This window comes from Eulemur rufifrons, chromosome 2, assembly GCF_041146395.1.
Source record: "Eulemur rufifrons isolate Redbay chromosome 2, OSU_ERuf_1, whole genome shotgun sequence".
Classification (NCBI taxonomy): domain Eukaryota; kingdom Metazoa; phylum Chordata; class Mammalia; order Primates; family Lemuridae; genus Eulemur; species Eulemur rufifrons.
In genome coordinates, this window is record NC_090984.1 from 15,336,376 (window position 1) to 15,351,501 (window position 15,126).

The 15,126-nt window shown below is 46.6% G+C and overlaps 1 protein-coding gene and 1 long non-coding RNA gene across 2 annotated transcripts in view; one reads left to right on the forward strand and one right to left on the reverse strand.

Moving 5' to 3' along the window:
* LOC138390616 (uncharacterized) overlaps positions 1 to 15,126 on the reverse strand; it is a 109,806-nt gene that overhangs the window by 36,642 nt on the left and 58,038 nt on the right. The window contains 4 exon segments of the mRNA XM_069479903.1: positions 9,279 to 9,321; positions 9,545 to 9,682; positions 10,757 to 11,020; positions 14,199 to 14,305. Coding sequence (XP_069336004.1) covers positions 9,279 to 9,321; positions 9,545 to 9,682; positions 10,757 to 11,020; positions 14,199 to 14,305 — 552 coding nt within the window.
* On the forward strand, positions 625 to 2,872 carry LOC138390635 (uncharacterized). The gene is made up of 2 exons (XR_011234564.1): positions 625 to 787; positions 1,827 to 2,872. It is a non-coding gene; the product is annotated as an uncharacterized lncRNA (long non-coding RNA).

The window sequence follows — 15,126 nt, forward strand, 5'->3', positions numbered from 1 at the left end:
GGACCCCGGCTCCACCTTTTTCAGCCGCTCCATCAACACGCTCTTGTTGCCGCTCGAGTCCAGATTCCGTTTCTTCAGCTCCGCCCGCAGGTCGATCACCCGCAGGTCGCTGAGGCGCCGCGTCCCGGTCTCCGAAGAGGCGGAGCTCAAAGCCGCTGCGCCTGCCGCACCCGAATCTCCTGGGCCTGACAGAGTCTCCGCCATACCAGGGCCCCTGGCTCCGCCGCCCACTTTGCACACAACCGGCCCGGTTCTAGCTCGGCTCCTAGCACAAAATGGCGCCGCCTGCGAGGGAACCGCTCCAGCCGCCCCGGCGCGCCTCGCTCCTGCGCAAGCGCACCCGTAGCGGTCGGACTCGCCAAACCGCATCTGCACATGCGCAATAAGCGTTCTGCGCAGGCGCGTCAAGCCGACATAGCCTCTCCGCGATATTTGCGTGCTGCAGTTACTGCGCCTGCGCGTCGTTGCCGGGACATCCTGTTGGGCGCCGCGCGATCCCTCTAGTCGCTTGGAACCCCAGTCAGGGCGGTGCGCATGCGCAGACGCAAAGCGCGGCGGGAGGAAAGCAGTGCGCTTTCTTCTTAGACGGCGCCATTTTGTGCTTAGAGGCGCTACAGCCGCCGCTGGGGTCCGTGGCGGAGGCGTGCAGGGAGGAAGGCGGAGACTGTCGCAAGGCCGGGCGACTGGGCCCTTCGCTCGGCGGCTCAGCGACCTCCGGGCGGAGCTGAAGAAGCGGAACCTGGACACTGGCGGCAACAAGAGCGTCCAGATGAAGCGGCTCGAGAAGGTGAGACGGGCTGAGGGTCGGGGGTGGCGCAGGAGGCCCGGGGACGTTCCAGCGCGGCCTGTCACTGCGGTTCCGGGACACCGGGCTCCCCCGACCTGCCTCGCTATTGGCCGCCCTGGCCCCAAGCTGTCGGGCACCAGAGGGGCTGGGCTGTGTGACCTTGGGTAGTCACCGGCCCTCTCTGTGTCTTGCTTCTTACTCTCCTTTTAGCCATTCCCTTCACTTCCCTTAAAATAGTCTTATTGGCTACCACGGTGGCCGTTGGACCCAGTTCCAGATTTGGCTCCGTGACCTTGGGCAGGTGCCTTTCCCTCTCCGTTGTCCAGTTTCCTCCTCTGGAGAATGGGTGCCTGAAGAACCACTGACAATTTCCAGTAAAGGGGGGCGGTCCTTGCTGCCCCAGGGCCTTCGCACTTACTGTGCTGGCCACTGGGACTACTGGGCCCCCATGTCTTCCCCTTGGCTGGTGCCTTGTCATTTTAGAACTGTTGGAGACGTTGCCTCCCTGAAGTGCTGCTCCATGCCCTTTCTCCTGTCTGTGGTACCATCCTGTGTTTACACTCCACACCGTGCAGTACTTGACAGAAACTTGTGTTCGTGGGGATTGTCTCTCTCCTCCACTGGAGCAAGCTTTGTGAGGGTAGACCTCTTGTAACCCGTTGTTTACGCAAGGAAATGTTTACTCAATAATGTTTTTAGTCCCCCCATATTTCAGATGCGTTTAGTGTTCACATTTATGGCTTTGGCTGGGAGATCTAAGTGGCCTTGATAGCATTATTTATCCCAGCCCTGCTATCTTAGTGGCTACAGTCTCAATTAGGCAGAAAATAAACAACTCTGGCAAAATTTGCTGACCACAACTTTGTAAGTTTCTGTTGTACTGATGCATTCTCTTTTGAGTTTCTTTTCCAGGAATGGCAGAACCTGCTAGGAAGCCTTACACCACCTGCTTGTCCAGAGAAGACAAGGTAACTTGATAGTCCACCCCAGAGGCACAGTGATGCTCACACCTGTCATGCATTATTCATTTCACCTGCAGAAAAAAAGCCCTGATCCTGCTCGTCGGGGAGGTGGATTTGAGGCATGTGGTAGCTCCCCCTCCATCTTGACAGGTCCATGGATTTAACTCCTTTCCTCCTTAACTTTCCTGGCTCTGTCGGTAAGTGGCTTTCTGTGCTGCAGGCAATGCTGAACCCCCCCTTGTGGGTTCGTTAACAACCTTGTGTGTCCAGCCCTGTTTCATGCAAGTGGAAGGCACTGAAAGACCTGTTCAGTGGAACCACCAATCTCTCCATACCCAGGCTGCTGCTTCCTTCCTAGACATCGCTTGCCCTTTGCCTCCCCAGCAGTCTCTCTGTTGTTATTGGGCAGTGTCAAGATTAGTGCTTGTTTTGCAACTGGACATAGACCCCAATTCACAAGCACTGGCTAATGGGCTCCCTTTGTTCTCTTTGGGATTTGGGCCAATAGGGGACCCCGTTGTGGTGGGTACATCTTATCCCTTTTCAGGCTTGCAGCACAAATACAACCAGAGTTGTTTCCAAGAATGCATTTGTCTTTGCCTTTGTTTACTGGGAAGTTGTTACTTGCAAAGAACAGTGTGTGCCTTGCCTCATCTTAGTAACATTGTAAAAATTCATTTCTTCCTAATAGGTGGTTAAGGCGGAAGGGCAAGATACCAAGGGAAAGGGCATTGTGTTACAAGCCACAAGGAGAAAGACAATAAAGAGATGTGCCAAAACAGTGGCCCCAATCCCTTTCCGGCCCAGGGACTTGTTTCACTGAAGACAGTTTTCCCACACATGGGGATGGGGTGGGATGCTGTGTGGTTTTGGGATGATTCAAGCCCATTACATTTATTCTGCACTTTATTATTATTACATTGTAGTATATAATGAAATGATTGTACAATTCACCATAACGTAGAATCAGTGGAAGCCCTGAGCTTATTTTCCTGCAACTAGACAGTCTCACTTGGGGCCTGCGCATTGCAGACAGTTTTGGTTGCTGTCACTGGAGAAAACCCTGCTTCACAAACACAGGATGTCAGAAATGAAAGCAGGCTTTGTAGTCCTTTTGTGGCTATTGAAATTCTCTCAAACATACTTTTAAGGCCACCATCATTTGTGATCTCAAGGAGCTAATCCTCTTCTAGCACAAAGAAAGTCCATTCACCTGGTTTATTCACAAATGGGTGACGGTCCCTTTCCTTCCCAGTTCGGGGGTCTTTTGTGGTTGGGAAGTAATGTTCAAACTCCTTTGAAGGTGATATAGGTGATCATGTAGTATCTTGGAGAATCAACACCATGGCTCAGTCTCTTAAAATCTCTGCTAATGCTTGAATCATGTCAAAAATGCTCGCGGTCATTTGTTGCCCCCATAATTCCAGTGTGTCTTTGAATATAGCCAGTTTGTTTGCCGACTTGAACACACTTGTCTTTCTCCCCTGAAGTGACGTATTGTCTTTTGAGCACTTTCAAAGTGTCATATAAGCAACTGTTCCAAACCATTCTGTGTCAATGAAGTGTGCTGCCACTGGTGACTTTTTCTAAAAGAAATCACTGAAGCGGCTCTCATAACTCAAAAACCCTGGCCTGTGATCTACGTTTAGAAAGCCATCTCACTTTGTAACTGTGTTACGATGTGTGTGCTCTGCAACCATTCTCGACACAGATCTGGCGAACAGACCTAAGTGCATGTACTTTAATGTTGTTAATAATTTTAATCACATCTTGGAAAAGGCTGTTCACTTAAAGTGACATTTTTCGGTTAGCCAGCAGTTCTCAAAGGATGGCATGATGAAGACTCACATTCAGAAGCAGTCTCCCTGACCTGAGCACTGCAACCAGTAAGCTGTGCAGTCATGGCTGTTGCTCTGTCCATACAGATACAGACAAATTGACCAATTCAGTTTTCCTCATATGTGAGCATTCAAAGAGTTGACTGCTTCTGCAGCTGTTGTATTCGTTGGCAACAAAAGTGGACACGATCACACACATCCTGAAAAATATATGGCACAAAAACAATCATTGTTGCCTTTTTATCAAAACTGGTACACTAGTCAACCTGGATCACATGCCATGGTGACTCATTAATCCTCTCTAAGAATTGTGCCTCCAGATCCTCTGCTACTTCATCAATGCGTCTAGTTCTGGTACTGGCTGAAAGGGGAACCTTGTGTCACCTTTTGAACTGCAGGCTCTCTTAACGTTGCACAGCAACTGTCCTTAACCACCAGGCAGGATCAACTCTTCACCAATAGTAAAGGGCTTCTCATTCTTAGCTTTACCAATGTGGTTAGCCACTCTCAGTTCACATGCATTTGATGAAGTGGTGGCCTTCAATAATTGTTTCTCTTCTTACTGTTCACGTTTTTTTCTTTTGAAAACCTCCCAAGGCTTGTCTTTTAATGCACAATGCTTGGTCCCTATGTGGAAAAACAGTCTTGAAGCTTTCATGGCTTTGTTGGATAGCCTATGGCCACTTATACAAAACAGACTCAGAGAATGTGACTCACATGTTGCAACAAACCCATAATTTAAGTAGGACTCCGGGTATTTTAAATTGAGCTTTCGTTTTCCTGGCAGTTTTAGAGTCATCTTCTGCTGTCTCATCATTAGGCCTTTCCCCCTTTTCAAAGAAGCTTTCCAACACTTTGTTTTTTACTCATTTTTTGCTAGGGTTAGCTTGTGGGCTTACCAATCCTTTGGCTGAGACAACTACAGTGTGGGAAAGAGGCACTGAGGGAAGTGGTAAATAAAATAATGGGCGGGCCACGTGCAAACTAAAGTGTCAGATTCTAACTTAAAGCCTGCCACCAGATACAGCTGTACAGTTGAAGTACGTCAACTCACTTCCCACTATAGAGCCTGCCACCACATGCAGCTTTATAATTGAAGTACATCAACTCCCTTGGCACTATAAAGCCTGGCACCAGATACAGCTCAACCGTCATTTGAAACTCAGCGATAGGGTTTTCATTTGACTCTGTGAGCAATAACATAATCTACGTGCAGTCAAACCTCTCAGCTAAATGCTAATCTGTATTTCCAGCCACTCCCCAGCGCTAGCATCACCTCCTCTTCACCTCTCATCATCAGGCGTTAGATTTTCATAAGGAGAGCAACCTGGATCCCTCACACACCCAGTTTACAGTAGGCTTCTCACTCTCACAACGATCAATGCCACTGTCATCTCACCATATGCGGAGCTCAGGCGGTGATGCAAATAATGGGGAGTGGCTGTAAATACACATGAAGGTACCCTCGCCCACTGCTCAACCATGGCTGTACGGCCTGCTTCAAAACATGCCACAGACCGATACTGGTTCCCAGGCCAGGGATTGGGGACCACAGTGCTACAGCAACCCACGTCTACTTTTTGTTGCTTGGGACTAGAGTGTTTAGAGAACTTAGAGAAACAGTGTTTGCAGCACTATTCGAGCCCACTAGGCCAGGAGGAGGACAGCTCTGCCCCCCCCAGCCTCGGTGTCTCCCCTCTAAGAATTAGACTTGCTCTTCACCACCTAACAAGTAGCTGGATCAAGGGTGTGGACAGGAATAAAGATGTACTGATGCCAAATGAAATGAAAATATACTAAAAACATTTCAGCTTTTTTCATCAGGACTAAAAAAGAATTAGAGGAAGAGACACTCTTAAAGCTGCCCCAACTGGCCTGAGAAACTAAATGCACCTGCTTGGCTTCCTTCCTGGTTCAAAAATGTCTTAACCCTAGGAAAATGACACCAACCCGATATGAATACAACACAGCTTCTCTAGGATCCAAAATAGACTGCTGGGGTATACGCACTCAACCAACTTTTTACCAGGATTTTTTTTTTTTTAATACAGGGTAATACTCTATTGCCTGGGGCAGAAAGCAGTGGTGTTTGCATAAATCCATAACTCTCTGCTACCTCAAATGCCTGGGTTCAAGCAATCCTCTTGCCTCAGAGTAGCTGCCACTATAGGTGCGCCGAACCACGCCCAGCTAATTCTTTTTTTTTGTAGAGACTAGAGTTTTGCTATCTTGCTATGTAACTCAGGCCTGTCTGGAAAACCTGGCCTCAAGCGATGCTTCTGCCTCAGCCTGCCAAAGTGCAAGGCTTCTAACACTGCCCACGGCCCCCAGTATGTTTTTTGAAATTAAGATAAAATTTACAAATCGTTAAATTCACTTGAGGAAAGTATACAATTTAGGGCTTTCTGGCATATTCACAAAGCTGTGCAATAACGAGCACTATTTCCACATTTTCATCACCTGAAAAGGAAACCCTGTCCCCATTAGCTGTAACCCATCTTTCCCTGTCCTTATAGATTTGCCTGTTCTGGACATTTCATGTAGACGGAATGATATGCTATGTGCCCTTTTCTGTCAGCTTCTATCACTTACAATGTTTTCAAGGTTCATCTCTGTTCTAATGTGTACTGGTATGTTGTTCCTTCTGATGGTTTATATCAGCTATTTTTGGAAGCGTTTCATTCCATGAAAGTTTGAAACCGTAACTGTCCTAATTGGTATCCTCCTCCTTGTTAGATTTTACAGTGGTAAGTCCAATGTCATTTCACTCTTCTGCAATGGGCCTGTTTCTGAAAGACACTGTATAGAAATTCTCACAACTGTATGGATTCCCTTCATCTCAAGAAGTGGTAAATTCAGACAATGGAAAATGTCTGCTTTGAAACTAAAAAGAAACAACAGCATTTATCACAATTTCCTTTTTTTTTTTTTTATATAACAGATTTTCCTAAGACTACTTTTCCATAAATACATCTGACTGAAACTTGTGCTTGTGTTTTTAAAGGTTAGATTTTTAGTTAGGTTACATATGGGACTTAAGTTAAAACTTCCTTTAGCAATATTGACATGTTTTTGCTCTTCCTGTAGCGGTCTGTATTTCAGCTGGAACACTGATTGTCCCAGCAGATACGGTATGTGACCCTTCTAAGGCTTGCTTTACACTTTGTTAGTCATAAACAGAGTAGTGTTTCCTTTAGGCTCAATTTGTCCCATTACTAGGCTGATACCCTCTGACTACTGTGTCTGACACCTTGTGAATTACCAGTCTTTCCACTCTGGCTACTAGGAAAAGAAACCCGTTTGCCATCAGTCCTGAGTGAACCCCTGGCATTATTCCCTCTGCCCTTCATGGGTGGTTCTCTCTCAGCTTCTTGTTTCCTGCACCAGGTAGGAGAAACCCTGTGTACATCTCTCCAGCTCTGAATTCTCTCTGCCCTGGTCTCAGAATCTCAGCTGTGTCCCCTCAGCTCAGGAATACTGCCTGCCTCAGTTACTATAGTTGAAATGGAGAATATGATCCAAATGGGAAGCACTTTTCATTAGTTACGAGTTGTGAGTGGGGTTAACAGTCTTTTAACTTTGCCTGTTTGTTCCTGCACTATGATGACTGATCTTGTATCAAAACCAATTGTTTTGATAGGTCAGGAGTAATTACAACCTATTCAAAACCGAACTATGGAAATCTAACAATTTGTGGAAAAGAAACAAACAAACAGTGGAAATGATTCTGCTTATCAGTTACTTGCTAGGAATTGTAGTAAGTTGTGTGGTTATTTGTGTGCGAGATTTAAGCATGTCCTTTTCACGAAAGGTTGTTGGGGCCAAGGTGGTAACAACCAATACCCGCAGTCCTGGGGCTCGGTGCTACGGGTTTGTCACCATGTCCACATCTGACGAGGCTACCAAGTGCATCAGCCACCCGCACAGAACTGAGCTGCATGGAAGAATGATCTCCGTAGAGACGGTGAGGCACTTGGTGCCTGCTGTAGCTCCAAATGAAGTGTACAAGTGATGAGACCTGGTCCACAAATCATTTATAGGTTTCATATTTTAGGCCAAAAATGAGCCTACTGGGAAAAACGTATCTGACAGAAAGAGTGTGAAGTGAAGAAGGAAAAATTACCCAGGGCTAGCAGATACCACTGTGTGGAGGTGAAAATCCATGCGAGGCAGTACTGCCAAATTGAAGACCTTCATAATTGGGATTGTTGAAATACTATTTCTGTAAATGATTTTCAAGGCATATTCATTTTTTAAAAAATTACAGCTGATGGCTTTAGACAGCTTCTTTTAATTTTACAGAAGGACAACTATGCAGAAGTAGACTGAACAGCATTTTAACACAAAGTATGGGTCTAGTTATTTAACTATTTACCCATTTTCATCCCTCCCCCATATCGTAACAATGAACCAACAGTTTTCTATTCAACCAAGCCACATAATGCAAAAACTAACTTTCTGTGGTGGCTCTCTCTCCAGTAAGATGTTACCAATGTGCCATCTGGGGCACCACTGATGTCTTATTTATCACTGGGTGTGTGAGGAAAAGAATCCAACTCCCTTTCAGACTCAGAGCAGCAGTATATGATAACCTCTTGAAAAGCAGCTAATGCGGGTCAAGAGCCCTGGAGAGCAGCTGCACACACTCCATGCTGACATGTGTGCCACCTCAAGTAAATCCTACACTACCCAGGAGGAATAACTTCCCTCATTTCACAGGTGGACAAACAGTCTGGGTAGGAAGTAGTGACAAGTTATAACCCCAGCTCCGATTCTGGAGACTGGGCTTCTAACAATTATGCCACACTTCTAAATCAAAGAAAACCCAGAAGACTAGTCTAGTTTTCCTGCACGGAGTATAAGATTTACCTTGAGAATCAGGGAAAAAGGAATCACGTGAGAGGCATGAAATTCGTCCCGAGGCAGAACAGCATGCCCAAGACAGAGGGCAGGAAGCTGGGTACCCCCAGCCACATCCCGTAATCGAGGGAGGAGGACGAGATTGAAGAGCGAAGCTTCTGCTAGAGTTGAGGAAAAGCTAACAGGGAAGAGGCATCAACTGTGCCATGACAACGGCCTCACCACAGCCTTCCCTGCTGTCCCTGTGTTTTCACGTAAACCCACTAAAGATCTGAGACTCACTCTGGGAAATCCTCAATCTACACGTAAGAGACAGAAGACGAGGATAAAACTGAGCTTATTCTTCTCATGTGCTAATCCTGCAATGAGAATGAGTGTGGCCTTCTCCTCGCCTCAGACACAAACAGGGAAGGCCCTGGGGAGCAGACAGACCGACCACAGCTTCACTAGGTGCACGTGGAGCAGACCAGTCCACGACGCAGAAGCATGTGAGTGGCCGCATGCTCACCAGGTACCTTCCCACACAGCCGGGAGGGCCCCACCCCGAGGCCTGCCAGCACTGCCGCAGTGGGGTCAGTGAGCCCAGTGAGCCCGGCCCACAGAAACTCAGTCAGGGTCTGGGCCAAAAGAGGCTTCAGAGTAACTCTCTGGATTCACAGCCAAGACCAAGCACAAATATCCCACCTTTTCGTCCCAAACACAGAAGGTGCTCTGCTTTTCCTTTCCCTCACTTTTCCTCTCACTGCAGTGGACGAAGGAGGAAGTATGCAGAGGGGAAGGGAAGCAACGCTATGGCAAAAGCTGTGGCTACAACCGTAGCTTCGGACTTACCTGTCCTTCTCTTTCTCGCATCATTGACCTTGAAACTTCTCCCCTAAAAAAGGTAATTTAAACCGTAAGGAGAGGAAGAGGCTTGCGAACAGAGAGGCCAATCAGACCCCTAAATGAAAGGTAACATTTCCCAAACTGAATGCGGGTGATGCAGAGCCTGATTCAGTGCCAACTGCATGCAACCATGGCTCAGAGCCCAGAAAGGCCACTCCTTATTCTCAGAGAATAAGGACCAAGTGGGCAGGGTCGGCAGGGGCCCAACTGACCTGTCCACCAAGTGGTCGGGGTAACGGCCCCGGTCCCTGTGGTCAAAGTCATGGAAGCGATCCTGGCAGTTGAAGTCAGAGTGGTAGCGCTCATCCAGGGCAGCCCGCTTGGGCTCTGGCCAATAGGCATCATCTCGCCTATGAGGGGACACAGGAAAGAGATAAAGCCATTTCCCCTCCAAATATATGACCTTTGTGGGAGCTGGTGAAGTAGCCCCTAATTGTCCCTGGTCCCAGCACTTCACAGAAAGGGAATTAATTTCACCAAAGTGTTCCCTGCTACAGGAGCCTAGAGATCTGATTTGACCCCAATGATTGAATGACTGTTTCCATTTTGTCCAGCACACCCCGCCCCACCTATACCCAACGGGACAGTGAGAAGTGGGCAGTGGCAGCCTTCAGACAGGCTCGGGGAACTTCACACAGCTACCACCTCTCAGGAAACCAGTGCAAGCCTCTACCCCGAGGAGCTCTCTACGGCGCACCTGCCATGCCTCCCACCAGAACACTGTGTCACTGCCCCACAAAGGTGGCACTGACAGAAGCACTTGAAACATCCTGCATCAGCACACAGGTGACCACCATGGAGTCTCACCCTCAGTGCTGTATAAAGGACATAAATGGTCCTAGAACAGCTTAGATGGCCCGTTACAGAAGTCACATTATGTACTTCATGGGTTCCACTCTAACTCATGCAGTAGAAAAAAAGAAAGCACATTTGTCCCAAGTTGTGGTGCATGGAGAAAGGCTGATACAGTCGAGACTGGGATTATCCACCAAATTCCTGACAGCAAAGTTTAAGTTTAGGTTCCCGTGCGACTGGTGTGTAGCATTTTTCTATGCATACCTCTCATCGGTATGTTTGGGGATTTTAAATTATTCTCATTACTAGCATGAGCACAAACAAATTACAATGGATTAGAAAGCCTGGACAGGGCCCAGAAGGAGATGGTATTTTGACTCTGTCTCCCCCACGTTCCCAGCACCTTTTCTGGGCTGCTCAGGTGCCTAGACAAGAACCCAAAGATTTAATCATCACCACGGCATCCAGCCATCTCAACGTCCCTGCTGGAGTACAGGAGAAGGCCCATGTACCTACCCGTGCTTTTTTTAAAGACAGATCTCATGCTACTATGACCCTAGGGTCTGTGTAACACACGATTGTGACCCCCATGGGCCAGCTAAGTGCAACGGGATGGGGTGTCAGCTTACCAGCCGTCCAAGTCGTAGGGCCTCCGCCCCGTGGGCCGTCGCTCCTCGAGCTCCCAGTAGATGCGCTCCTGTTCTCGTTTGCGCTCGTGTTCCAGGTACATGCGCTCACGCTCCAGCCACTCCCGCTCCATGCGCTCCCGCTCCAGCCGCCGCCTCTGGTAGGCCAGCCTGGCTCGGGCAAACTCCAGCTGCTCCCGCTCCTCCCGCTCCTCTTGCTCCCACTGAGCCTGCATGACCTCCTCCTGCTCACTGTGCTCACACACTCTGGGGAAGAACAGCAGGGCTGCAGGAAGGTGGAGCAGGCATCCCCTGCTGGGTCTACCCCTGGGAAAACAGACTCCAGGGCTGTGCCACCACATGCACTTGCACAGAGGAGGAGCCTGAAGCCCAGGGGCTGCTGTGAATTAGCAGGAAGAGATTAGGAGTGCCGGCTTCCATTTCCACTGTGATCCCTGTGTAGCCAGATAAGAGCGAGCCAAGGCAGCGTGTTCTCCTGCCCATGATTAGCTATTATGTGAACTGGGCCTCATTTCCTGAACATTTCTTCGACTTTGCCATCTCACTTCAGGACAAGATAGTTATAATTAAGAAACAAATTATACTCTTCACATGGAGTGTCTCTCAATTAGAAACTTTGCTCTCTAAACCACGGGCTTAAATTAGTCATTGCTAAATGTGTCTGGAGCACTAGAATCCAAATCTTGTTGATCTCTACAAATCCCGAGACCTGAAGCTTGGCAGGTCCCCCCCACCCCTGATCCAGGAAAAGGATACTACCAACTATATAATTTTGACAGTGACACAGATGATATTTTTGTGCCTTTCCTTCCAGGTTCTTGTAGATGCAACACAGACAGGTGTGAAACTGTCTGCTTTTGATCCTTTGCTATGCATTTATAGATACACAGTCTGCCCTCTGCATCCATTGATCCAATCAGCCAAGGATCAAAATATTAGGGGAAAAAAACCCAAAAAACCCAACAATACAATGAATATAACACACACAAAAAGAACAGAAATCAACAACAAACAAACAAACAAACACACCCACTAAATACCAGGCTTGGTGCCTCATGTGTGTAATCCTAACACTCTTAGAGGCCAAGGTGGGAGAATCGCCAGACCACAGGAGTTTCAGACCAACCTGAGCAACAAAGAGACCCCGTCTCTAGTAAAAATAGAAAAACTAGCTGGGAATCATGGTGCCCAGTAGTGTCCCAGTTCCTGGGGAGCTTAAGAAAAGAGGGGGGGAAAAAAAAAAAAGAAAGAAAAAAGAAAAGAGGATCCCTCGAGCCCAGGAGTTTCAGGTTCCAGTGAGCAACCAGGATGTCACTGTACTCTACCCGGGGTGACAGAGATCGAATCTGTCTCAGAAAAACAAAACAAAACAAAACAAAACAAACCAAACCACTACAGAATAACAACCACTGACATAGCAATTTCATCATATTAGTATAAGTAGTCCAGAGAGAAATGAAAGTCCTCGGGAAGATGTGCGTAGGTTATATGCATACACCACGCTCTTTAATGTGAGGGACTTGAACCTCCACACCTTTGGCTGAGGAGTCCCAGAACCAATCCCCAAGGGTTACCAAGGGACAACTATATACTTGTACCAGAAGAAACGGATAATGTTGCCCTGTTTTGTGACTGTGTTCTGGACACAAATAGCTGTCAATTCCTGGGTTCTCTCCACATGTCTTGGTCCCTTCCACACCTGCCTCTGTGGAAGCCCACAGTGTGAAGAGCCCGTGGTTCACGGAACCAGCATAAGGGGACGTTTTTGTTGTTCCCAAATGCTACAGCTTCATAAAAGGGACATCCAAACAACACTTTCTCGAGCACAAGTTCCGCCAGGCCACATACGGAGAAGGGAAATGGCTGAGACTAGAACCCCCTGGCCTTTCACACAGATGTGGGGCATCCCTGGGCCCATTTACAGTCTCCCAACAGAAACGCCCACCTCCCAGCGCCTCCACGCATATGTTCAATCAAATCACTGATGGATGAGAACAGGCCCCTCCACCGTTTTGATTTGCATTTCCCTAATCCCTAGTGAGACTCAATAGCTTTGCATCTGTTTTAAGGCCATCTGTATTGCCCCTTCTGTGAAGTGTCCACACAGCTCTGTCAACTTTTCTTTGGGGCAGTTTTTTCTCCTTGATTTATTATGTTTATTTCAAATCACTTTTACTCCCATCAGCTGCCTGTCTTTTGACTTTGCCTATGGTTTGTCATGGTAGAAAAGTTTAATTTTATCTCGGTCAATTTCTCTTCATCACTTTTAAGGCCTTCCAAAACCCACATTCATAAATATATTCACTTTCACATTAGATGACTAACTGGATGGTGTTTACTTTACATTCAGTCACCAGCCCACACCACACGGTCATTGATGTGAGTGAGGCAAGGATGCAGAGGAGGATCCGAAGGCACAGCCACAGGACCTGAAGCCCTGTGTGGGTGAGTCTGTCCTTTCTTCACTGGCGGAAAATGTCACTGTCAGCGTCTCCACGTTAAAGTCTCCATATGCATTGGTCTGTGCTACTGTCAGTTGCCAGTTTCTCCACCAAAGCTGCACGTGCCTTTGCCTGCCGTTTCCCTTTTAGGGAAAGAGCTCCCTAGGGAGCATTTCAAAAACTGCTCCCCTGCCCCAGCTCCCATTTCACTCTGTTTTTTCAGTTTTTTTTCCCCTAAATTAATAGTACTTCAAAAAATTGTGTTAACCCAGAAGCACAGATTCAAGTTGCCCTGAATATAAACCCACTGGTCCTTATTTTTAAAACTCTAATTTAAAATTTGATTCTTGATGGGAAAGATAGATTAATAGTAACACAGAATGACCCAATAACATTTTAGTTCTTAAAACTTATGACATCTTTTTTGGCTCATTTAACGATGAGGACCTCTCAGTGCTCTCTTTGGCTCTGTCTCACTGTTTCTTTTTTTCTTTTTTAAGTCAAGCATGAAACTGAGGTCTACTGAGGAAAGACAGGATCATAGGCAAGAGCAAGACATGCAATTACAAAGCATGGTACATAGGCCACAGATGACGACCAGACTCACTGTTGCAGCAAAGTTAGAGCCAAAGGAATAGCACAAAAAAACTATCTCACTGTTTCTTTTTCCCTTTTCAAAGCTCCTAAAGCAGATTTAGTATTTTTTGCTAAATAGCACTACTGCAGCACAAAAGCACTGAATCTCCCCGACTATGTCACCTTCTGTAATCTCTCAGAAGAGATGACCCCATTTGCTTAAAATTATTTGGAAAGAGCCACAGGATTAAAGTCAAAACACAGCAAGCCGATGAACTGACAGCCCAAGGAACAAAAACTTTTGCTGCAGTATTCCACCCTGAGGGAACTGTGAAAATGTCCTCCCAGGACATCATCCTGACCACAGCGTAGGGAAACAACCCAACCATTCCTGGATACAGACTCACCTATGGAACTCTGAGTCTCTTGACTTTTGTACTTCTTTAGTTTTATCAAAGGACACAACAGACAGCTTCTCCTTGCTATTTGATTTACGATCCTGGCTTGTGGAAACCTAATTCACCAAAGAACATTAGTAAGTTAAAGTTGGCGAGGCATGGGAGCCCACACCTGTAATCCCAGCACTTTGGGAGGCCAAGACTGACCACCCACAGCAATAGCAGGAACCCATTTCTACAAAAATTAAGAAAAGTTAACTGGGCATGTTGAGACAAACCTATAGACCCAGTTACTCGGGAGGCTGAGGCCAGAGGATCATTTAAGCCCCAAAGTTTCAAGTTTCAGTGAGCTACGATGATACCATTGCACACTACCCTGGGCAACAGACTGTATCTTAAAAAAATAACAGGTAGGAAACACAAGGGAACAAGAAGAATCAGCAATGTCCATGTGCAAGCACTGAATGCGGATATGCCACACAATGATTAACTTTTAATGAAACCATCACATGATGAGGTATTCTCTCTAAAGGAACTTTATGCTTTTATGATGCCAACATCACAGGGTTAAAATGGAAAAAAAAAAAGAAAAAAATAAAGAAACTTTATGCTTTGGTTGCCATAATTGAAAGACAGAATTTAAGCAACATTTAATGTTGAATTATGATTCATCAAGTACATTCAACAGGGTAAAAACGGAAAGGAGCACTGTCCCAAACATTTCATGAGATCAAAAGAATTTATTATACTCCATCATTGGCCTCGAAATAAGCTCCTCATCTTTTTCCTTCGCAAGTATACATGCTGTGAGTTCCCAAATACAGCACTTCAGATATGCTTGACAGTTTCTTTGTTTATACCAAGTACATTTAAAAGAGAGCTATGAATATTAATACATTTATAAGGGACCTACCCATTTTAGCCCTGAATACCACAC